At 57.5% G+C, this 23,522-nt stretch overlaps 2 protein-coding genes and 1 long non-coding RNA gene across 3 annotated transcripts; 1 reads left to right on the forward strand and 2 right to left on the reverse strand.

Annotated features, from left to right (window-relative positions):
• Window positions 1-488: 488 nt before the first annotated feature.
• Window positions 489-14,621, reverse strand: LOC128780798 (uncharacterized). Its single transcript, XR_008426794.1, has 3 exons — window positions 14,485-14,621; window positions 1,401-1,576; window positions 489-1,186 (listed from the first exon to the last, which is right to left on the reverse strand). It is a non-coding gene; the product is annotated as an uncharacterized lncRNA (long non-coding RNA).
• LOC128780797 (interferon-induced transmembrane protein 3) lies at window positions 12,516-13,506 on the forward strand. Its single transcript, XM_053923608.2, has 2 exons — window positions 12,516-12,744; window positions 13,234-13,506. The coding sequence occupies exons 1-2, from the start codon at window positions 12,559-12,561 to the stop codon at window positions 13,375-13,377; spliced, it is 330 nt and encodes a 109-aa protein (XP_053779583.1). The 5' UTR covers window positions 12,516-12,558; the 3' UTR covers window positions 13,378-13,506.
• Window positions 14,622-15,899: 1,278 nt separating the features above from the next.
• LOC112317450 (interferon-induced transmembrane protein 3) lies at window positions 15,900-17,048 on the reverse strand. Its single transcript, XM_053923607.2, has 2 exons — window positions 16,800-17,048; window positions 15,900-16,235 (listed from the first exon to the last, which is right to left on the reverse strand). Exons 1-2 carry the CDS (start codon window positions 16,983-16,985, stop codon window positions 16,041-16,043), a joined length of 381 nt encoding a protein of 126 aa, XP_053779582.1. The 5' UTR covers window positions 16,986-17,048; the 3' UTR covers window positions 15,900-16,040.
• Window positions 17,049-23,522: the final 6,474 nt, after the last annotated feature.

The following is a 23,522-nucleotide window of genomic DNA, read 5'->3' on the forward strand; positions in this document are numbered from 1 at the left end:
TCCTCTGCGGGCCTGACTCAGAGCTGCCCCCCAGGGACATTTGTTCAAAATGGGCAGAAGCAGGACCAATTGTTTGTCACGGTGGGGGGCAGGGCGGGAGGGAAATAAGCCGGTCAGGAAGCTGCAGAGGAAAAGCTGGGGGGTGAGACAGCCGCAGGGGCCTTAGAAAAGCTGCAACAATGACTTTTTATACACATATCCTTCACTTATTTAATCAGTCAAAAGACTTTCCTCTCTGGTATTCTCTCTCTTTTTTTTTTTATGACAAGCAGAAGTTATTCTTGCTTTACATATATATATATTTTTTTATTGTTGTTCAAGTAGAGTTGTTTCCATTTCCCCCCCCCACTGCCCCCCCCCGCCCCCGCCAGCCGTCCCCACTTCCCACCCTTGATCCCACCCCCCTTGGTTTTGTCCACGTGTCCTTTATACATGTTCCTGAAAACCCTTCCCCTTTCCCCCAACCCCCCCCCCCTCTGGTTTCTGTCAGTTCGATATTCTTAACATTTGCCTGTTCTTTTCACCACCCAGTTTTAATCCATATTTAAATAAGAATAAGCTTATGAAAATATCATAACTTCTTTGCTTTCTTTGATTTTAACAGAAAACCAAACATTTCAAATAATTCTTCCTAATCCTTCCTGAGAAGTAACTGGTGTGAACATTTTCTGGTTTATTCTTCCACACTTTCTGTATATGTTTTTCCACACACTATTCTATGCCTTATTTATTTATTCAGACCTGTTTCGTTTATTTTCCAGACTACATAAATTCCATCGTGTTAGTGGGCTGTAACTGATGGGTTTTTTTGTAAAAATCAGTTTATTTTCACAGGAAGTTGAACAGAAGTTCTCATTTGCCATGAAGTCTGCCACCTATCAGCTGCACCGACCTTAAATTTCATTACTTCCTCGGAGAGAGAACAGATGGTGTTTTTATGTGCCTGTCCTACCCTTATTCTTTTGAGGAAAAAAAGGCCAGAAGACATATATGCAAACAAAAGTATTGTCTCTGATTTAAAGTAAATGTTCTTTCTTTGTTTTTGTCGTTTTCTCCCCATGTTTTTTATTGTTGTCCAAGTATTCAACGATGATTTTTAAGGGGGCCGAGGACCTGAACCGCGTTTCTCCCGAGAAGATACACGAATGGCCACGAAGTCGTGAGAAGACCGTCAGCATCATGATCACTAAGAAATGCAAATCAGACCACGATGAGAAACCGCTTCATACCCATCAGGGCGGCTGTCAGCAAGACGCCAGAAAGTGACAAGTGTGGGTGCAGATGAAGAGAAACAGGGGGGCGGGGGGGCGCGGATGTGAAGGGTGTGGGGGGCCATGTGACCCCGCACGCTCCCCCAGGGTCCGCGGAGGCGTGAAGCGTGTGTCCGCACAGAAACGTACACAGGGTGGTCACGGCAGCACTCTGCAGACAGCCGAAGGGCGCACAGGACCCAAAGGCCCGGTGACGGGTGAGAGAGCAAAGTAGCCATCACACAGACTGGGCGGAGACCACTCGGCCACGAGCAGGAACAGGCCTGATGCATCCCGCAGCTTGCCCGGACCTCGGAAACCTCTTGCTGAGAAGAAGAAGACAGACTCAGAAGGCACGTATTATAGCGTTCCTTTCAAACGATAGGTGCATCCGGAACAGGCAGTTCCAGCAGGCGGAGAGCCAGTTACTCGCTACCGGGAGACGGGAGCAGGAGGAAGTGGAGGGCGATTAGCTAATGGACACAGGATGTTTTTCTGGGGTGAAAAAAGTTGAACTAGAGACAGGTGGGGGTTGTACAACATTGTGGATATAGTAAATGCCACCGAACTGTGCAGTGTTGAAAGGTTAGCTGTCTGCGACTCGGATTTCCTCTGAAGGCAGACGCATGTTCGGGGAGATAGATGCTTGTGGCCGGGAAAGACCCGGCGGTGCCCGCAGGCTGCGTGTTGCAAGCGCACCCCAACACATTCCCTGAACCCCTTGGCAAAGATGTGGGACTTACCGGTTTCAGGCATCTAAGTAATTGCTGTGCAAACATTAGCTTACCACAGATTTCATCAGGCACATCCGTGGCCACGCAGGATGAACGACAGATGTCACAGAATTGCTTCAGAGTGCAGAGCGGGCGGGAGCAACAGCAAAACGGGGAAACGGTCCCCCCAGGGGGACAGGTGAATCTGGTTTTCGATGTTCGAATTGCCACATGTTATCATTTAAAAATCCCAGTTTTCAAGCAAAGAATTATGAGAAATGCAAATAAACAAGAACTATGGCCCATACTCAGGAAAAAAATGTAGTCAACAGAAATTGTCTCTGAAGAAGCGTAGACACTGTAATTGCTGGAAAAAGACTCTAACTCTCTTATCTGAAATACGTTCAAGGACATAAAGAAAACCGTACCAACACACCGAAGACAAGTACGAGAAGAATGTCTCCCCAAACACAAAATATCAGGAAAAAGATAGAAGTCACCGAAAGACGACACACGGAACACGGAATCTCACAGAGGAGCTCGGTGGCCCACCTGAGACAGGACAGGGGGAGCCTGTGACCTCGAAGAGAGGTCAGGTGAGATCACCCCGATTGGGAGCAGAAAACAGGGAGAAAGAGAGGGAAACTGCTGTGCCGGCCTGGGGCTGCGTAAAACGCACTGGCGCCCGAGTGCTGGTACTCCAGGAGAGGAGGGCTTGTAGGAAAGGCACGTGCATCGTATTGGAAGAAGTAAGGGCTGAAACCTCACAAATGTGGCAAAAAACTGCAACCTGCACGTCCAAGAGGTTCACCTGCAAGAAGAACGATACGGAGGCTCCCAGCCTGGACAGATGCAACCAGGCCGTGCAGGAAAAGTCGAGCAGAGACTTCTGAGGCTTCAAGAGAGGAGCCGCTGTCCGCAGCAGCTCCCTCAGCAGCACCAGCACGGGCTCCTCCCCAGCGCTGGGAGGTCAGGCCCCGCAAAGCTGAGCGGAAACGGCTGTCATTCGAGAATTCTGTATCCAGCTCAACTGGCCTCACAAAATGAAGGAGAAACAGACGTTCCCAGATAAGCGAAACCGGAAGGGACTCTGGACTGCAGAAATGCCCACACGGCTTCTCCAGGCTGAAATGAAAGCACACTGGCTCAACTTTAGATGGAGAAATACCAGCACCGGTCAAGGCAACTATCTTTGGAAATATTTTAAACACATTATAAATGGGTCTGACTTTTTTCTCCGGAGTTAGAAGTCACACGCAGTGAGAAATATTACCCAGCTGGTACATACACCATGTGCCTTTACACACAACCAATAGAGTCGCCGTGTGAGCCATCGGCGCGGCACGAACGAGGAGGAACGCGGCTTCCCAGAAGCAAACACGCTGCGTGTTGCTGAAATCAAGTTGAGATCGATCCAAACCATTTCCTCACAGGTTACATTGTTAACGTAGATCCCCAGGCAACTGCTAAGAAAGTAACTGGCAAAAAGCATAATAAAAGATATTAAAATGCAAACGATCTGTTTTATACAAAAAAGGCAGTTATTGACAGAGAGAATATAGAAAAGAAAGCACAATATATGAAAAATGGCAAATTGTCAAGACAGACGTTTACCTTCAGATAACTGGACTGCGTGTGAGAGGACAGACGGGCGGGGGACAGACGGGCAGGGCAGACGAGGAAGAAAACTCGGTCCCAGCGTCTGCAGTCTGCACACGACAACCCAACCTGACCACACACACAGGCTGACAGCGAAGGGGTGGGGAGACGTGTGTGCCCCGAAAACAGTACCAAGAGAGACACATACAGGTGACATCAATATCAAAATCACAATACCTAAGTCTTCACCTTAAGAAACTAAAAAAATGCCCTGGCTGGTGTGGCTCAGGGGATTGAGCACCAACCTGCAAACCAAAGGGTGGCCAGTTCGATTCCCAGTCAGGGCACATGCCTGGGTTGTGGGCCAGTGGGAAGTGCACAAGAGGCAACCACACATGGATGTCTCTCTCCCTCTCTTTCTCCCTCCCCTCTCCTCTCTCTGAAAAATAAATCAATGAGCATGTCATCAGATTGGGTGAGGATTTAAAAATAACCTAAAGTTTGTAGAAGAAAGAAGTCATAAAGTTTAGAGCAAATGTAAAGAAAACTGGCTAGCCCTGGGCTGTCCGACACAAGAGCCACATGTGACTGTTCAATGCTTGAAATGTGGCTGGTCCGGACTGCAGTGTGGCAATGGAGACACAGCAATAAATGTGACAAGCCTACAAGACACTCACATTCCGATGGACACAAGTTCCATGCGTCAGGACTTCTGGCCAAGATGGAGGCGTAGGTAGACACACTGTGCCTCCTCACACAACCAAAAACAGGACCACAACAAATTTAAAAACCAAAAAGCAACCAGAACTGCCAGAAAACAGAAGTGTATGGAAGTCCGACAACCAAGGAGTTAAAGAAGAAACACACCCACACTGGTAGGAGGGGCGGACCGGGCAGCCGGGCAGAGAGGACTCGAGGCCAGGTGGCAGCTGGAGGACCTGGGAGGGCGAGGTGGTGGCTGGAGGAGCAGGTGGTCCCACATTCACATGTGGATAAACCAGGAGGAACAACTGGGGAGCAAGGAAGACCGTGCAACCCAGGGTTCCGTCGTGGGGAAATAAAGCCTCAAACCTCTGACTATAAAAACCTGTGGGGGTTGTGGCAGTGGGAGAAACTCCCAGCCTCACAGGAGAGCTTGTTGGAGGGACCCACAGGGGCCTAGAATGTACACAAACCCACCCACCCAGGAATCAGCACCAGAAGGACCCAATTTGCTGGCGGGAAGTGGGGGAAGTGACTGAAAGCTGGTGGAGAGCCAAGCAAGCAGCACTGTTCCCTCTCGGACCCTCCTCCACACACAGCCCACAACAGAGCCACATGGGTTGCCCCACCCTCGTAAATACCTAAGGCTCTGCCCCTTACTACATAACAGGCCTGCTGAGACCCCCCCCCCCCAAAAAAGGCCCAAATGAAAGAACAGATCAAAGCTCCAGAAAAAATACAACTAAGCGATGAAAAGATAGTCAACCAATCAGATGCACAGTTCAAAACACTGGCAATCAGGAAGCTCACAGAAATGGTTAAGCATGGTTGCAAAATAGAGGAAAGAGTGAAGGCTATGCAAAGTGAAATAAAGGAAAATGCACAGGGAACCAACAGTGACGGGAAGGAAACTGGGACTCAAATCAACGGTTTAGAGCAGGAGGAAGAAATAAACATTCAACCAGGACAGAATGAAGAAACAAGAATTCAACAAAATGGGGAGAGGCTTAGGAACCTCCAGGACATCTTTAAATGTTCCAACATCCGAATCATAGGGGTGCCGGAAGGAGAAGAGGAAGAGCAAGAAATGGAAAACTTATCTGAAAACATAATGAAGGAGAACTTCCCTAATCTGGCAAAGGAAATAGACTTCCAGGAAGTCCAGGAAGCTCAGAGAGTCCCAAAGAAGCTGGACTCAAGGAGGAACACACCAAGGCACATCATAATTGCATTACCCAAAATTAAAGATAAGGAGAAAATCTTAAAAGCAGCAAGAGAAAAGGAGACAGTTACCTACAAACAAGTTCCCATAAGACTGTCAGTTGATTTCTCAAAAGAGACCTTACAGGCAAGAAGGGGCTAGAAAGAAGTATTCAAAGTCATGAAAGGCAAGGACCTACATCCAAAATGACTCTGTCCAGCAAAGCTTTCATTTAGAATGGAAGGGCAGATAGAGTGCTTCCCAGATAAGGTCCAGTTCAAGGAGTTCATCATCACCCAGCCCTTCTTATGTGAAATGTTAAAGGGACTTATCTAAGGAAAAGAAGATCAAAACTATGAACAGTAAAATGACAACGAACTCACAACTATCAACAGCTGAACCTAAAAAAAAAAGAAAACAAAAACAAACTAAGCAAACAACTAGAACAGGAACGGAACCACAGAAATGGAGATCACATGGAGGGTTATCAATAGGGGAGTGGGAGGGGGAAGAATGGGGGAAAAGGTACAGAGAATAAGTAACATAAATGGTAGGTGGAAAATACACAGGGGGAGGTTAAGAATAATATAGGAAATGGAGAAGCCAAAGAACTTATATGTACGACCCATGGACATGACCTGAAGGAGGTGGGTGGGATGCTGGTGGGAGAGGGCGTGCAGGGTGGAGGGGAATAAACGGGGGGATGAGACAACTTTAATAGCATAATCAATAAAACATAAAAAAAAGAAAATCAAAAACAGAAAAACAATATAAGCAATCAACAAAACCAAAAGCTGGTTCTTTGAAAAAAAATCAATAAAATTGACCACCAGCCTTCAGCTAGACTGACTGAAAAAAAAGAGGAAAAAACTCAAATTTCTAAAATCAGGTGCAAGTGGAGACAATAACCCAATATTCATAAAAGAAGAATTATAAGAGACAACTAGGGACAGTTGTCCACCAGCAAGCCGGATAATCTAGAGGGAACAGTCGAATTCCTACGACCTGTTCGAGGAGGTGGATACCACAGCTCAACAGTGACGAGGCAAGCGCCCCAATTCGAGACGGCAAAGGGCTCGGACAGACACTCTCCGGGAAGATCACAACGCCAGCGTCACGGATGACCTGGGCACCACGGTCATGGCCGAGCACGAGGGCGGCCCCAAGGGGAGGGCCCCAAGGGGAGGCCGCTTTCCACTAGGGGAGCGAGCGGCTGGCTTCGGCTTCGGCCTCGACGGCTGGCCTGTGACGGGTCTGGGTGTCTCTCTTACAGGGTGTCCTTGCTGGGATCCACTGAGCTTCTTGGACATGTGAATCAGTGTGGACTTTTCATCAAAGCTGAGGAGTTTTCAGACGTTCTCTCTTCACGTGTTCGCTCCATGCTCTCTCCCCTCTGCTCTGGCTCTCCCTTGGCCACACATGTCTGAGGGCTGACCCCCTGTTCTGCACTGTCTGTCCTTCAGACTGGACGCCCCCGTTGCCTGTCCTCGGGCTCACTCTCCTGCTCCTGCGGGAGGTCAGCGGGCTCTCGCCCCACTGATTTTTCACGTGTTGTGCTTTTCAGCTTCAGAATATTTACCTGGTTCCTTTAAAAATGTTCCCTCTTTCTTCGTGGTCTCTATTTAGTAAAACATTACTCTCAAACTTTCCCCTAACTTGTTAGACATGGGCTCCTTTGCGTTGGGGCATTTTAAAGGGGAGATTAAACGTCTTCACCTGGAGGTCCACCGCGAGGTCGGGAGGGTACGTCCAGAGGCCCACTGGGAGATCTGAAAGTAAGAGGGAGAAGCCACGCAGTCCGAAGTGGAGAGAAGACCTCTGAAAGCCACAGTCTAGCGAGTGTGCAGAGCTGGCGTGCGGCCGTGGGCCTGCCCAGCCGCCCAGATTCAAGTCTGCCTGCGGGAGACGGCGGCAGAGCCCATGGAGCTGCGTAGGACCTGCCTCGCCCCCCGGATTCTGAGGGACGCTGGGAGCTGAGCTGTGACCGGGAAGGCTGATGTGCAGGCTCCTGCTTCTCTGAAAGACGGGACCTCCGACTGGCGTATTCTGGACTGGCCTGGTCTGGCAGAGGGAGGCCAGACTATGTGTTCTTGGGAGTTTTTAAAGGGAGCAGGACGTAAAGGCAGAAATCTGCCATTATTCAAAATCTGTCTAACCTTTCAGTACATAACCACTTTCTTTGTTCACACACAAAAAAAGCCTTCGCCTGACGCCTGGGCTTCTTCAAGCACGTTCTCTCATGGGTGTTTCCCTTTGTCCACTCGGATAGCCAATACTTTGAGCTTGAAACCGGACATTTCAAATAGTGTCATGTGGCAACATGGAAGCCCAGTCCCCCCACACAGGGCTCGTTTGCCCGGAGGACGTGTGCCGCTGTCAGGCCACCGCGTCCGGGGCTGGTGCCGCGCAGCCTGTGTCCTCCTGGCACGGACACTGCGCGGTGGGCGAGCCAGAGACTCAGTGGCCGAAACCAGTCTTTCCGGAAGGGTTTTGTGTGTTTGCGTGTGGGGTGGGGTTGCAACCTGCCTCATTTCTCACTTCCTGCTCACGCAGGGCTTCCAGGTGAGCCTGAGCTGAGAGACTGGGAAAATATGCGTCTAGTCAGAAACATGTTGTTGATACATTTATACACTTTGGTGTCCTGAGGGAGACACGAGGCAAATATGTAAAATATTAAATGAAAGAACAGAAATGACTCACGGGCAAGTGAGTTTAGTGAAAACCCAAGGCCCCAACTGGACTCGCTTCCCCGGGGTTCGGCCCTGTGCTCTGCGGGTCCTGGCTGCCCTGGGCGGGGCCGTGTCCGGGGCCACACTGTGGGGCGGCGACAGGGATCAGCTGCAGGGACGACTGGGTCTTGGATGTGCCTCTGGAGATGGAGCTGCAGGTCAGGATGTTAGGAGTACTGGTGACTCCAGAGCGCTCTCCTGCACCGTCCCCTGGGGCTGGCGCACCCAGGACCCGTGGGGACCGCCGGCTGCGGAGCGCCCTGGGTGGCACAGGTGGACGAGGGTTTCACCACCTGGCCAGTTCCCACCAGCTTCACTGGGGACAGGATGCCTTAGGACAGACAAACAAAATGACCAATTGTGACAAGTATCAGTCTCCTCATACCAGTCACTCACTTTGAAAATAGCTGGGACACTCCCAGGGAGCGGCAACCACCAGACACCAGAAGCCCGTGGCGTCCTGGACAAGGTCTGAGGCCCTAGAAGCCAGCCCCAGAGCCTGGGATGGGAACCAGAAGACCAAGCCCCCAGTGTGGAGTGGGGAAGGGCAGGGGACCTCAGCCTGTGCTTCACTGGAGCCTGGGGGTCCATCCGTTCCCTGAGAGGTGAGCTCATGTGGGCGCAGAGGTTGAAGGCCTGGAACCAGGAAGTCTCCCACCACCCCTGCCTCTCCCAGGGAGACTGGTGATAATTATGTACAACAGTCGCGTAAACCCTCTGGCGTGCTGCTACAAGCAAAGAGCAAACGAAGAGACATGGACTCAAGGGCAGTTATGCCAATTCAGAGTCTGCATTTCCGAGTCTGCAATTCAGAGTCTGTGAATGCAGAGTCTGTGCCCTCAGGCACTGAGCCCTCACCAGGAGGGTGTGGCTGCCTCTCCACAGGGCCCGCCACATGGCTGCCCCAGCTCTGCTGCTGAGGCTGACGCCCAGGTGGCTGCAGTCCAGAGGGGCCCCTGCTCACGGGACAGAGGCTCTGCCTCGGGCGGGCAGCTCTGGCCGTCCTGGCTTCTGCTGACGGCTTGGTGGCTCTCCATGCCAGCAGAGGCGGGCTGGAAGGGCTCCAGGCTGCCCTCCTCCACCGGTGCTCCGACTGCTCAGTCACTCAGAGAGAAGCTGGCCGTGGCCCCCCTGCAGCCACAGAGCACTGGGCAGGGGTCCTGGCAGGGAGGACAGGCAGCCCGTCAGGCAGATGGCTCCCAATCTCTTCCCAAGGGAACTGGCTGCATTCACAACAGAGTGGGAAGTCTGGAAGCAGTGGAGGTTGCAGGCAAGGCCATCGGGGGGAGTCTCGTGGACACCATGAGGGCAGAGGACCAGTAGGAGTGAGCCGTGGGCGAGCCCTCCTGGGGTCAGAAGAGCCACCAGCACTCACATCAGACGCGGCTCCTTCAGAGGAGCGAGGACTCAGCACACAGAGTGGCCGCCGTGCTGGGGGGCCATCAGGGCCGTCGAGGGGTCCATGCAGTTAGCGGGTGAGCGGCGGGACGGGGTAGCACACCTGCGCCCCCTGCACTAACAAAACGACCCCTCGGTCACTGAACACGCACAAATAGCAACCACAAGCTCCGAGAGGGAGAGACTGGCGCCCACAGGGAGGACAACATACCATCTACAATGTGTAGTTTCTGACAGAAACCACACATGGGACCCTCCCCCAGAAGAGGTCGAGCCACAGAGCCTGCGTGGGAGCCCGGCAGCCCGGCGCCTTTCGAAGGAAAAGAATTCACACCAGCCATTATAGACCTGATCACACAAGAAAGGAGGCTATGAGGATAATGTCACTTAAGAGAGAGGATATGAATAAAAAGAAATGAATTACTTAAGAAAACAAATGAGCCCTGGCTGGTGTGGCTCAGTTTCCAAAGAGTCACGGGTTCGATTCCCAGTCAGGGCACATGCCTGGGTCGAGGGCCAGGTCCCAGTTGGGGGGCGCATGAGAGGCAACTTATGCATGCCCACGTTTCTCTTCCTCTCTTTCTCCCTCCCTTCCCCTCTCTCTGGGAGAACATAAATAAAATCTTTTTAAAAATTAAATTGAATACAAACTCCTGATCTCCAGTACAGGTGCTGGAAGTTGGGACTCCCATCCTTACAACAAGAAAAAAGATGGAGACGCTGAAAATCATCCCTTCTTGTTAGCTCTGTCAGAGAAGTGAGGTCCCAGTGCGAACTACAAACCCAAAACAGGCGGAGCCCGGGGACGGGAGGCGCGCAGGTTCCCTCCGCCGCGGGAGCCGAGCCGGCGGGCCGCTTCTGCACTGCCTCTCCGCTGGGCAGCGGGTGGAGACCGACTCCAGGGACTGGAGCTCCCGGGGCCCCGCTAGAGGGCGCCCCACACTTCTGTGAGTGTGATCTCCGAGAGCCCCAGCAGACTCTCAGAGCGCAGCGCTCTGGCAGGGAAAGGGATGTAAGGGCCCAAAAGGTGCTTTGCTGTTCTTAGCAAAGGCCTGGCCTCACCAAAGAGCACAGCCCAAGGCTGGGTGAGAAATACCCGCCTGGGGCTCTGGAGCTGTTCTGGATAACCTCAGGGGAAATGGAAAAGCCAAGGGCAGGGCTGGTTCGAGAGGAGGCTGTGGGCAGCCTCCCCCCGGCCTGGGCCACACCCACAGGGCTCCCGAAGGAGATCCGAGGACCAAGGCTGAGGAACTGGGCCACGACGGAGGAAACCACGAGGCAGATCAGGAAAGATTGAATACAGACACTCAGAAGGCCCCAAATCCACCACGCGAGAGCCAGTGATGAAACGTGATCGCACGGAACTGTGCACGCGTTTAAGCCACGTCATGCGTGGCAGGCAAATGGCAGAGACAGCTCAAACATCCCCGAAGTTGCCACTGATAAAAAGACAGACATCCCGCATAATGGACGGGGATTTCTCGTGAAAAGGAGGGAAGCACTGGCACAGGCCCCGACAAGCGGCGAGCACCGTTCTCCTACACTGAACGAGTCAGTCGTAGAGCCCCGCACGCCACAGGCTTCCCTCTGCCAACGCGCAGACCGTCCCGGAGATACAGACAGAAGTACGCGAGGGGGCAGGCGAGATGGTGCACGCAGCCCACCTGTCAGCTTTGCCCTGCCCCCTAACGGGTCCCGAGACCAGGCCCACCAGGGGTGGGGCTCACCCTCCACGCCCAGGACTGCCCAGTGTGCCCTGGCTCCGCCCATCGGACCAACCCCTGTGTTGGCGGGTCCACAGGAACACACAGCCACACCAGCTCCTTCCACAGCACGACATCACGTGCACATGGGCGGCAGGTGCCACCTGCGGGCAGTGGCTGCTGCCCTGTGAGGGGACACAAGACAGATGTCCACGGGACCAGAACCCGGAAGCTGCGGGAAGGCCCAGCACTGGAGACTCCGGCCTCTGGAACGCAAGGGAGCCATGGGGCACCGGGACACGGGTCTGGAGCCTCGACCCAGCTGGGCTGCCAGAGTGAGGGCCACGGTCCTGAGGGACAGTCCAGGCCTGGGCCACCAGCATCCTGCTCCCTCCTCCTCGCAGGTGAGACCTGCAGATGGCCACCAGCACAACTCAACCTCTTCATCTCCAAAGAGCAGGGTCCTGAGGCAGCTCTGCACTCTCCCTGAGAAGGGGGCCCGGGCCAGAGTCGGGACTCATCCTGCCACCTCGATCTTGTCCCGTGACCGCCCCACAACACCTCTGCCCCACAAGGGGCAGGAGGGAGGAGCACCAGGGGCTTGCACAGCCGGCCACCCTGTGCTTCCAGGACGCAGCCAGGTGCCCTGTCCCACCACAGCTGCCTCCTATGTCTGCACGTGTCCTGCCTCACAGGGACCCTGCTGAGCTCCCAGGGGACAGGCAACAGGCAGAGGGTCCTGGTCTGCACCCACGAGGCACCCAACCCCATCTGGAGTCTGGACCTCAGAGAGGAGGCCTGTGACAGCAGAGGTGTGGGCTGTGGGGGCGGGGCTCCCCCTGGGCTGGGGCGGGGGTCTGTGTGGCCACTTGCAGGGGCCCTGCCTGGGTACAGTGAGACCTGCAGAGTCCAGGGCCTGGGGAGGGGGAAGGGAGGGGTACCTCCGGGAGAGAGAAAGCCCCCAGGGCCCACCACAGCCCTGAAGGAGCAACAGAGCTGTCCTGAGTGACAGGGACAGGAAGCAGCCCTTAGGCCAACTTCCGCCAACTCACAGTGATGTGTTTTTCCCACTTTCTCGTGTGCAGTGAAATCACCAATTTTGAAAACCTCAGTAAATAGACACTTCTGAAAAATCAGAACTACCCCGGAAAGGGAGGGGCCCCGAGCACTGTCCCTGCACCTAAAAGCTCCCTGCTCAGGGCTCTGCTTCAGGAAGCTTCCACCTTCTTCACTCGAGACCACACCTGCTCCCCAAACCCAGAGATGATCAAGGAGGAACACGAGGTGGCCATCATGGGGGCGCCCCAGGGTTCAGGACCCGTGATGTCCACCGTGGTCAGCATCCAGGCAGAGACTGAGGTGCCCGACCACGTCGTCTGGTCCTTGTTCAACTCCATCTACTTCAACGTCTGCTGCCTGGGCTTGGTGGCGTTCTCCTACTCCATGAAGGTGGGTACATTTTAGTCCATGAGGGTCCTCCTGCCCACATGGCCCTGGGACGGGGGAGTCCTTGGGTGTATGCACACGAGTGTGTACAAGTCACAGTGAGTCTATACCGGGTGCATGGGGTGACAGGGTCAGCCTTGGTCCCCAGGACTCCAAGCAGTTCCCTACTGAGCATCCAGAAATTAGCTCTCTCAGAAAGAACAAAGGGACTGCCACACCCTGACCCCTCGTGGGGTGAGGCAAGCAGAGGGGCCAAGGCAGGGTGGGAGGAGGTCCCCTGGGACCCCCGGAGAAGCTGAGAGGCTCTGAGGGAGGGACCCCTGTGACCATGACCTCCCCAGGCTCCAGGGAACAGGCAGAGGAGGGTCCTGATGTGGCTGAAGGGCAGGGGGAGGGGCTCTGGGCAGGGACCAGCAGGGGAGGACCTGAGTCACAGCAGCTGGCTCTCCCCAGCTCCACTCCAGGCCTCCCTCACCATCTCTTCTCCCCCAGTCCAGGGACCGGAAGAGGGTGCAAGACATGGTTGGGGCCCAAGAGTACGCGTCCACTGCCAAGAAACTGAACATCGCGGCCCTGGTCCTGGGCCTCATTCTGGTCATCATTTTAATCGTAATTAAGGCAACGACTTTGGTGTAACTATTCAGTACTTGCTATGACGTCATGAAGAGATAGGAGGCTTCTGAGGCCGTCACCCTTCCCGCAGCTGTTCACACGCTCGTGTGTCCACAACTGAACGCAATAAAGGACACGCACTGACATCCTTGTGCTTCCCCTGGGGAGGGGTCCTGTGAGAGTCCCAGTCTGCCCCTGGGGCTGAGCCCACCCCGCACCCCCTCCCACCTGCTTGCGGCCCTGGTGGTGGGGTGCAGCTTGTGCTGTGGCCTTACCTGCACCCAGACCCTGCTGGGGCAACAAAGGGAAAAGCTAGGGGTGGGGGCCTCTCCTCCCCAGAGGTCTGAGCCCTGACCCAGGATGGCTCATTTCAGGCACAGAGGCCCTGGTCCAGAACACCCTCGGCCCCCAAGGCCCCTATCAGCTCCAGAAGGCTGCAGGGGACTTAAGTTTGGGAGGCTACAGGCCACCTGGCGAGGCAGCCCCGGGTTTCCCTTCTCTTTAGGTGGAAGAGAAACCCAGCCCTGACCTGGAAGTAAGCTCCGAACCACTTTCTCTCAAGGCTCCCAGATGTCGGGCACTAAGGGTGGCCCAGGGCAGACCCAGCGGTTACCAGCGGGACAGGAGTGTTAGGAGTTGGGCCAGCCCAGACTGCCCCTTCCTCCCTCTGCCCAGAGCCCCTGCTGTGGACCCTCCACACCCTCACCCCCACCTCCTTTCTGTCCCCAACAGCGGCGCACTAACTCTCGTTAGGGCTGGCCAGTTGGGGCCCTGAGGAAAAGCCATAGGATCTTAGGCTGTCCCCGGGGGCCCCACCTCTGAGCAAGAGAGGGTCAGGCCCGAGGAAGATGGTCCTGCACAAGGGACGATGGCGGACCAACATCTCTGGGTCCCCAAAACACTCGCAGAGAGGTGGGGAGGGGCTCGCTGGAGACTGTGAGAAGAGAACCGCAGGGAAAATTCAACTGGATCCCTCCCCGCAGGCCTGGCCCCGCCCACACGTTGGCACCCGCCCACTTCCGCCACGCCCCCCTGCTAGGCCCGCCCCTCCTGGCCCACTGTGGGGTCACGCAACTCTCTGAACCCAGCCAGCCTGGACTCCACTCCACCCGCCACCCTGGAAACGCCCACCTGGGTAAAGGTGACGCTTGGTCAACCCACATTCCAGACGGAGATGCTGGGGCGGCTCCGAGCACTCTGGGAGCTCGGGGTCGAGCCGTCGGGAGCCCAGCGGACAGGACCCAGGACCTTCCGAAGGGCCTGCACTGCGCCTGCGTGAAGCCTCAAGCGCCAGTGTAATTTTCCCAAAGCTCCACACCGCGGCTGGTCTGCTGGCCGCACGATGTCTCCCGCGTAGCACCGACTACGTCCCAAGTCGCAGCCGCTCAGATGCGGGCCGCTCAGTGCTGAGCGCACTTCCTGACCGGTGCCCGGCAGGGGTTGTACCTGGAGCCGAGGTCGCAGTCACGTGACGGCATCCCGCTCTGGTCCCGCCAGGAGCAAGTTCTTCCCCGACCCAGAGGAACAGGTCCGCCAGCGTCCCCTCCTGCAGGACCCCTTCCCTGGGCCTGACCCCCTCCTTGCGCATCGCCCTAGACAAGGCCCACCGCAGACACAGCCCAGCCCTCTTTGGGCCCCAGAGTCAGGGCGCCCCAGTGTCTGTAACTGGGCGGGAGGGGGCGCAGCTACAGGGGCCAGGGTTCCGGATCTGTGTAGCGCCTGGGCGCCAGGACCCAACAAGACCACAGGGGGAAGAAATGCTGCCCACAGACCGGAACCAGCAGGACTGACCTCGCCCCACAGCTAGAGCCCACACGAGCCCAGGGCTCGTCCCCAAAGGGCGAGGCTCCTGTGGAGACAGGTTCACCTCCCAGACACAAGCCTGTGCCCCCTGGGACTTCCCCAGCCTCTCTGGGGTGAGTGTGCAGGGCCTGGGGGGAGGGCACAGGTCAAGCTCAGGACAGCCCCGGGCCCAGGTTCATCAGCAGACCTGGCAAAGCCTCCCACCCCAAGCCTGGGGATCCCGGAAGGCTGAAGGACCCTTCCTGAGCACTGGCAGAGGCTCCAGCTAGCAGGCCCAGCGGTTTGGTGGGAGGATTTGGTCCTTCCCTCAGGGTTTCTGTCCCTCAGGGCTGACTGCTCTGTCCCTCCCAGGCCCCAGCACAGCCCTGCTCCTATCCCCTGAGGAGGAGCAAGGACAGACCTGGTGGGCTGGGGGAAGCACAGCCATGGCGGGACCACCCAGGTGGGGCTGTGGGGCTGGGCTCCACCCTGCACTGGACCTGCAAACACCATGGCCTCCCAGGGCACTGGTCTGCAGCACTCACCCTGCTCCCAGACAGTCTGGGGTCAGGGAGAATTGTCCTAGGGGCCCAGGGTGTCCTGGACCCAGCTGCTGCACCCAGCAGGAGACCAGAAACCAGGACCATCTGAGAAAGAGCTGGACCCCCCTCAGAGAAGCAAGCAGGTGGGCCAGGGGGCAGTGGGCTCAGTATCAGGGGCAGGCTGGGCACTTGGCAGGAGCTGTGGCCCAGGAAACGTCGGCATTGTGACATCCAAGTGCACTTTATTGGGTTCAGTGGGGACAGCTATGTCTGCACAGAGTGCTGAATGCAGGGGGGGGGGGGCGGTGGGGGCAGAGCCAGGAGGGGGTGGCGAAGATGAGGTCCCCTTGCCAAGGGCAGCAACTAGTACCCTCCGTGGTTCTGCCCGGCCTGTGTTATTGCATTGTTGATTGCCGGGAACACCACCAACACCAAGAGAACAATGAGCACTATGGTCCCAAGGAGGCCCAGGATGAGGGCCACGAGGTTCAGGCACTTGGCGGTGGACGCGTAGCTCTGGGCCCCGGTCACGTCACCCACCATCTTCCGGTCCCTAGACTGGGGGAGAAGAGATGGTGAGGGGGCCTAGAGTGGAGCTGGGCCTGGGGAGAGCCAGCTGCTGACTCAGGTCCTCCCCTGCTGGTCCCTGCCCAGAGCCCCTCCCCCTGCCCTTCAGCCACATCAGGACCCTCCTCTGCCTGTTCCCTGGAGTCTGGGCAGGTCCTGGCCATGGGGTTCCCTCTCTCAGAGCCTCTCACCCTCTCCTGGGGTCCCTGGCACCTCCTCCCCCTGCCCTGGCCCCTCTGCTGGCCTCACCCCACCAGGGGTCAGCGTCTCTGAGGATCTTTTCCTTTTCTGGACCAGACATGAGGTCTGGGTTGGATGTGTGAAGGACGTGATTTCTCTAACTGGGATGGAAAGGAGAGCTCCTGGACATGGTGCAGACCCTCCCATCGGGAGGACGTCCATGTAGCCCCCCTTGGACTCTCGTGGGGAAGGAGCCCCCACCCCCCCCACTCAGAAAACTTGTCTCACTAGGAGCCTCCGTGTCAAGGGTCCCGTGGGCAGGGGAACCTCGGAGCCCACACGCACTTTCTGAGAAGCCGCCAGGCACCCACCCACCTTCACGGAGTAGGCGAACGCCACCAAGCCCAGGCAGCAGACGTTGAAGAAGAGCGTGTTGAACAAGGACCAGACGATGTGGTCGGGCACCTCGGTCTCTCTGTGGATGTTGACCACGGTGGACATCACGGGTCCTGAGCCCTGGGGAGACCCCCAGTTCGCCACCTTGTGTTCCTCCTTGATCATCTGGTTGAAGGTGCAGGTGTGGTCTCCAGTGAAGAAGGTGGACGCTTCCTGAAGCAGAGCCCTGAGCAGGAGCTTTTAGGTGCAGGGCCAGTGCTCGGGGCCCCTCCCGCTCCAGGGCAGTTCTGATATCTCGGGAGTGTCTATCTCCTGCGGTTTGTGTGTTGGTAAATACTGTGGTAACCAGGAGTGTGGAAGGAAGGAATGAGTGTCTGATAAAAGCTTATGGGCCCTGTTCTCCAGGGTGGACCCAGCTTTGCTCTGCTCCAGGTCCGGCAAGGGGCCCTTCCCAGGTGAACAAACAGGGACCCTGGGTTTTGTGTTCGCAGGGAGATTTCCTGAGCTAATAATTAATCAAGTGATGGATACAAGATTTAAATTTTTTCCCTGGCAGAGGTCATCACAGTGGGTCTGTGACTGGCACTGTCACCAGCACCAGGTGGCGCCTCTTCACAGCTGCTGAGTGCCTCCCTGAGACCCCCAGTAGGAGCCTCTGTCTGCAGCCCAGCGTCTGCTCTGAGGACAGCATGCAGGCAGCTGTGACACTCCAGTCTGGAACCACCAACCACCGTCAGCGTGTGTGGCTCTGTCCCTGTGAGCTCAGAACCGTGGGCGAGGGGCGCAGAGCAGTGACCCTGTGTCTCTGAGGAGCTGGCCCCGGAGGGCTGTGGGGCCCGTGGCGCTAGGGCCTGGCAGTGCCTTCTGACCTTGGGTGTCTTTCCCAGCTCGGTCACATGGTTCCCTGAGAGCCAGGAGAGCTTCACTGTAGGTGTCTTATTATAGCCATTGTCAAGTTTTTCTGAGAACTCAGAAGATTATCTTCAAAAAAAGGAAACATTGGGGCTAACGAGGATGTCGGGAGCAGGCTTTGGGGATGGGGTGCTGTGCTTTTTCATCCAGCGGACCCCACTCCCGCTTCCATGCTCTTGGGGGCCACCACACCCAAGGGCCCCACGGCCAGACCCCTGCAGCCCCCGACTGGACTCAGGCAGGGCCTTCCTGCCCCACGTCAGATGCCACGACCCAGCTCCGGGAGTCGGTGGGGAGGACCAGCACACACAGACCTTGTGGGCTCAGATCCCGGGGTGGGGGTGGGGTCCTGGCACCTTCAGCCTCCACAGGGTTACGCCGAGGGCGGTGGCCGTGGTCAGCAGCCCACGCCCCTTCTCTTTGGAGTGTTGACCAAGGAGCTGACCCTGCGGGTCCTACAGCCCGCAATTCTTCCACTGGAGCGGATGTCAGTGCTGTCCTGCCGCGTGGCTGGACGCCGTGGTGTGCGGTGCCTGCCTGGACGGTGCGCCCAGGGACTCTGGGGCAGCACCTCCCGTGGGCCGACTGTGGGTCTCCCTGACCACCCAGCCCACCCTGGTCCTCGTCAGCCACTTGGGGTTCCTCCTCCACGAGGTTCCCGGTCACGTCCTCGGACCCATTGCTCCGTCCGGCTGTGGCCTTTCCTGTCTTCACTCGCTCCAGACACCGCGGCTTTGTCAGCCTCCTGGGCTGCCACTGCCACCATCCCTGGCTGCTTCACCCTTGCCGGCGTCTTTGGAGCAGAGACAGCTTAATTCACTCGACATCATCAGTATTTCCCGGCAAGTGTTGGTGCTCTTGGCGTCTTTCTGAAGAAACGCTCCCACACGGCCTCCTGTGTCATCTCTTCGCCTGCTGACAGTGCCCCACGGCCTCTCCGGGTGACGCTGGGCGCTGCTCCTGCACTGGGGTGGCACTCCATTTCCCAACATCGTTGCTGACGTGTGCGATTGCGGGTGAATCCCACACACAGAGTTTGAACCCACGACTTGGCTAAACTCCCCACCTGTTACCAGAAAGTGTGTACAGAGCTGAAGGGCCCATCCCACGACGGCCGTGTCGCCTGCGAGGGGAGACCCTTCGGTTTCTTTCCTCACAAACTTCCCGGGCTCACCAGCCACACTCAGGCCTCCTTCCAGGGGCGGTGCCAGTGGGGCCCCTATGTCCTCTCCATCCCAGCATCCCCCCTGACACGCTGACTGTCCAAGGCCTTGGGAGAGGCTCCCTGCAGATGAACCGTGCTCCTTTCTCTTTCCGAGCAGCTGCGCCAGTCTCCTGAGATCAGAAAATTAATTTTCGGGAAGCTTCTCCTCTGTCTGTGGGCAGGTCCCATGCATTTGTATTTTTAACGGGTGAACGTGTGAATGTTCCCTGGGAAGGAACTTGCGGTTTGGGGAGCAGGAGCAGAATTTACTGCCTGGAAAGCAGGGGCCAGAGGAATAACGGCCCCGGGCTCACCCTGCCCACACGGGCCCCCAGCTGGCTCCTCCTTGTCCCGCCCTCTCTTGGGTCCTGAATCCGTCCACTTGGCCTCCACCAGTCAGAACACCACACAGCAGCCCACCTGCTTTGCACCCCCTGTGATGCTGAGTCCACAGTCCCGGCCACCGCCTTAACCAACACAGTTCCACGATGGTCCTCAGGCCAAACCACCCAGGGCCAGGTGCCAGAGAGGGGGACAGCCCCTGTGCCCTAGCCTCCTGGAATTATTCAAACCAGCCCATTCCTAGCGATTTCCCCAACAACCTGCCTTTCTTCCCTCTCCTCCTGCCTCCAAACCCAGCCTGCCCCAACCAGGCCCTGGCCGTGGCCTCAGGGACCACCAGGCCCTCCTTTCCAGGGCTCTGGGAGTTACCTTGAACTTTTCATTCACTGGCTTCCGAGTCCTCACTCGGTCACCTTTGTAAGTGAAGACTCAGGCACAAATCATCCCTTTGGCACCAGGAGCTGCCGGGGCAGGTCCAGGCCACCGGGGGCCCTGTGGAGGCAGAGCTGGGCATCGGTGGCCCCCGCCAACCCGAGAAAGTGCTGCCGACCACACACTGCACACGATTAGAAATTGGTTTTAAGAAGGAATCACGGATGAGAACTGATCACATCTGCTGCTCTGGGCGGAGGAAGCTTCCTGTGTGCGTGAGCAGTGCGGGTGGGTTCCCGAGGTAGGGAAGGACAACAAACCCCAGGCCACTCCACTGGAGGAAAGGGCTCCACCAGCCGTCCCCGACCTTTCTGGCACCAGGGGCTGGTCTCATGGAGGACAATTTTTCCACGGACAAAGCGGGGGGTGGGGAGACTGGAGGCAGAGTCAGGCCCTAAAGGGAGCAGAGCTCCCCTCACCTTTGTGCTGCTCACCTCCTGCTCTGCAGCCAGCCGGGTCCCTAACAGGCCACAGACTGGTCCCAGTCCAAGGCCCAAAGCCTGGGGTTGGGGCCCCTGCTCTAGTCCTTCTATGGAACATGGTGACGCTTGTCACACACTGAGGTGACCTCCAAGTGAGCGGCCAAACAAGGCAGGAACCACTATTATGGGAAGGATCGGGCAGCTGATGAATGAAAACATGTTGTTTTACACATTGTGTGTGTTTGTAGTATTTGTCAGATTTCCAAACTCGCCATTTGTCTTTTTACCCTCACTCTAAGTAAACAGTCACTTCTGCACCACCTTCGTTTCTGTGAGTTTGTGCTCCTTTTTACACAGAACCAAAGACTTGGTAAGCTTGCTTCCCCACCCTCCGCGCGCCCCTGTTACAACTGGGACAGACTCGTCCCTGGCCTGGGCCTGCCTCCTGCCTGGGTGATGGGGACTGGGTGGTGGCCCAGAGTCCAAGGTCGGCAACAATGGGGAGGAGCCCTGGCAAGTGGTGTCACTGTCGAGCTCAGTAGGCCTTCGGGTCATCAGGGAAGGGCACCTGCCCACTGCCAGAGGTTGACAGAGTCTCATAGGACCCTGCCTGGAGGCGGCCGCCCTCGGCGCCCAGCGCCCGGCTGGCAGCAGGCCTGCTCCAGGAAGTTGCTGCTGGCGCTCACACCCCATGGTGGGCTGGCTCCTTGGTTCATTCATGCAGGAAAGGTTGGCTGAGCCCTTACACAGTGTCGGCCCAGCTGGGTGCAGGACGGGAAGAGCCTGAGGTGCCCCTGTCCAGGGGAGGGCCAGACACGGTACAAAGCACAGGCTGGGCTCCTGATCTTTGGTGGTCCCCACAGGGACAGCTGGCCTTGCCTGCAGATGAGGTGTTGGTCATAGTCGGGCAGGACAATGTTCCCCACCTGTTGGGGCTGGAGAGCAGGGATGTTTCGGGGCTTCTGCAGTGCCCAGGACAGTGCCCCACAGAGGCCAGCCCGCCCCAAACATCAGCAGTGCCAGGCGGTTTCCCTGGGCCGGGCAGACATGGCGCTGCCCCAGGGCGGGGAGGCGCCTGGCCTGGTGGTCTGGGCTTGCAGGGCTCCTTGCGGCTAAGCCCCGGGGAAGGCAAGGGTTCTCTTCCTGTGTCACAGAACAGGGACTGAGTGCTGGGAGGACAGGGTGCACCTGGGCCGTGGGGCCCCCCCCACCGCTCAGCGTGGGCTATTCTTCCTGAGGGCCAGGCACTTTCCCCCTCCCGAACTGCGGTCTTAGCTTGTCCTGTCAGCGCTCCCCAGGATTCAGAAGGGTACGTGCTCTCCCCCGTTTCACAGAAACTGGGCCAGGGCAGCACAGAGCCACACGCTGCCCCCCAGGTCCTGCGTTTCCCTGGGCACTCAACAGCACCCGCCTTCCACCACCTCCCTGACCCTGGGCCCCAGAGCCCCTGACCTTATGGGCACTCAGAATTCCAAGTCCTGGGGACCTTCCGAACCGTCAGCACAATGCAGACTCGAGACCCTAGGCAGCTTGGGGATCTGCAAGGGTTTATCACTGGGCGAATTAGAAAGATTTCCCCACCAGGCCTGGGGCCTTGTTTGTTTTCCGGGAGCTGACCTTGTTGAGTGTCCCGGCCAGGCTGCTGAGGAGGTCAGAGGTCGCATCTGCCCTTCCCATGTGTGTGAGGGGCAGGACATGGGTGGGGCAGGGGTCGCCCTGCGCCCTCGTCTCCACAGCCATCATGCCCGTCAGTCCGTCCCACCAGGCAAAAGCTCGCCCCGCAAGGAGAGAAAGGCGCCTGGGTGCCACTCGGCCCACACTGTCCAGAGGGAGCTTGATCCAGAACCTCTCCTCTGGCCTTAGAGGACCCCAGAGCTCTGTGGTCAACAGGGTCCTGAGTGGCAGCCATGGAACCCAGCCTGGGATCCACGTGGCCCCAAAGTGGCCCCCAAGCCGCCTCTTTCCCTGCGCCCAGCAGCTCCTCCTTACCAGCCTGGGAAGCATGTGACTCAAGCTGCAAACTGGGCGGGACTGGAGACCTTCACACAGCCTCTCCTCTGACCACATCCCTGAAGGTCTGGGTTCTCATCCCCCTCTCTCCCCTGGAGGGTCCTTGGCAAGCCCTCCCCTCTCATCGGTTCATACAGCTTCCCCGCCTCACAAATTCTGAAAGTACCCTGCTCCCTCTTCGCCTGTCTTTACCCTGCTGCACCTGAAGCTCCGTGAGGACTCAGCCTGGACCTTCTGCCAGCGTGTCCCCAACTCTTGGGGACACTTACCCAACCTCCTCTTCAAGGGGTGTGTGGGTTCAGAGGGCTCTGCCTGAACTCTCAGCACCTGCTCCCGCTCTGCTGGCCGCTGGCCGTTTAACAAATGCGGGGTGTTCTTGGGGGTATCTGTCCTGCAGCTCTCAGACGGGGGTGTCCTGGGATTCACCAGCAGCGCTAAAGGACTCTGGGAAAAAGCAGCAATCCCTCCCAGGGGATGCTGGCCCTGACCGCACGCCAGCAGGGACAGGTCCAGCCACCGTTCCTGGCCCATCTCTGCAGGTCGTCCCCAGTGCGCGGGGCCAACAGCCACAGGTTAAACCAGGAAACACCACCTTTGGGTCCAGCGACAGGCCTTCTGGCCCCTAGTTAAAGCGCGTCCTAATTTGGATTTCGGTCTCATCGGAACGCGGTGGAAACAAATCTGGGTCAGAATTCGGATGAAGTCAGAATTGGGTCTTACGGGGTCTAACGCCCCTCCCTGGCTTTGGGACTGGGGGACTGACAGTGCCCATAAGGTGACACCGCGCCAATAGAGACCCCACTCCGCACCCCCTGGCGTTGCCCCGCACACACCCAGCGGCCGTTGTTTGCTCGCGATGCCGCCAGGGGGCAGCGCAGGACCACGCGTGGCTGGAGGCGTCGAGGCCGAGCGGCTGGGCTGCTCCCGCGGCAGTGGGGCGGACTCGCTGTTCCGGGCGCGGGTTTGCACCCCGCGGACGGCCGACGGGGCCAGAGCCGTCGGGCAGCTCGCGTGCTGTGTCGGGAGGGGGACCCGTTTCCCGGCGCGTCCTGGAGGCCGTGCACTTGGTGCCCGGCCCAGACCCTGTGCTCGAGGCCGCGGCTGGGTCACGGTTGTCCAGAAGGTGCCGCAGAAACCGCGTGTTTTCGCCAAGGACCGCTCCCGGCCGCGGTGGGGGGCTGGGAGCGCAGGGGGGGAGGACTAGCAGAGGATCCGGAAGTGAAGGGGCGCGGGAAGAGGAGCGCGGTAGGGTGGCAGGGGGGCTGGACCGGGGCGTCTGCGGTTGGGCGGGGCTGGTGCAAGGGGCGGGAGCACAAAGGAGAGACAGCGCGGAGGGGCGGGGCCAGACTTGGGGCGCGGGTGTTCCGGTACAGGGGCCCA

This window comes from Desmodus rotundus, chromosome 5 (assembly GCF_022682495.2).
Source record: "Desmodus rotundus isolate HL8 chromosome 5, HLdesRot8A.1, whole genome shotgun sequence".
NCBI classification, from domain to species: domain Eukaryota; kingdom Metazoa; phylum Chordata; class Mammalia; order Chiroptera; family Phyllostomidae; genus Desmodus; species Desmodus rotundus.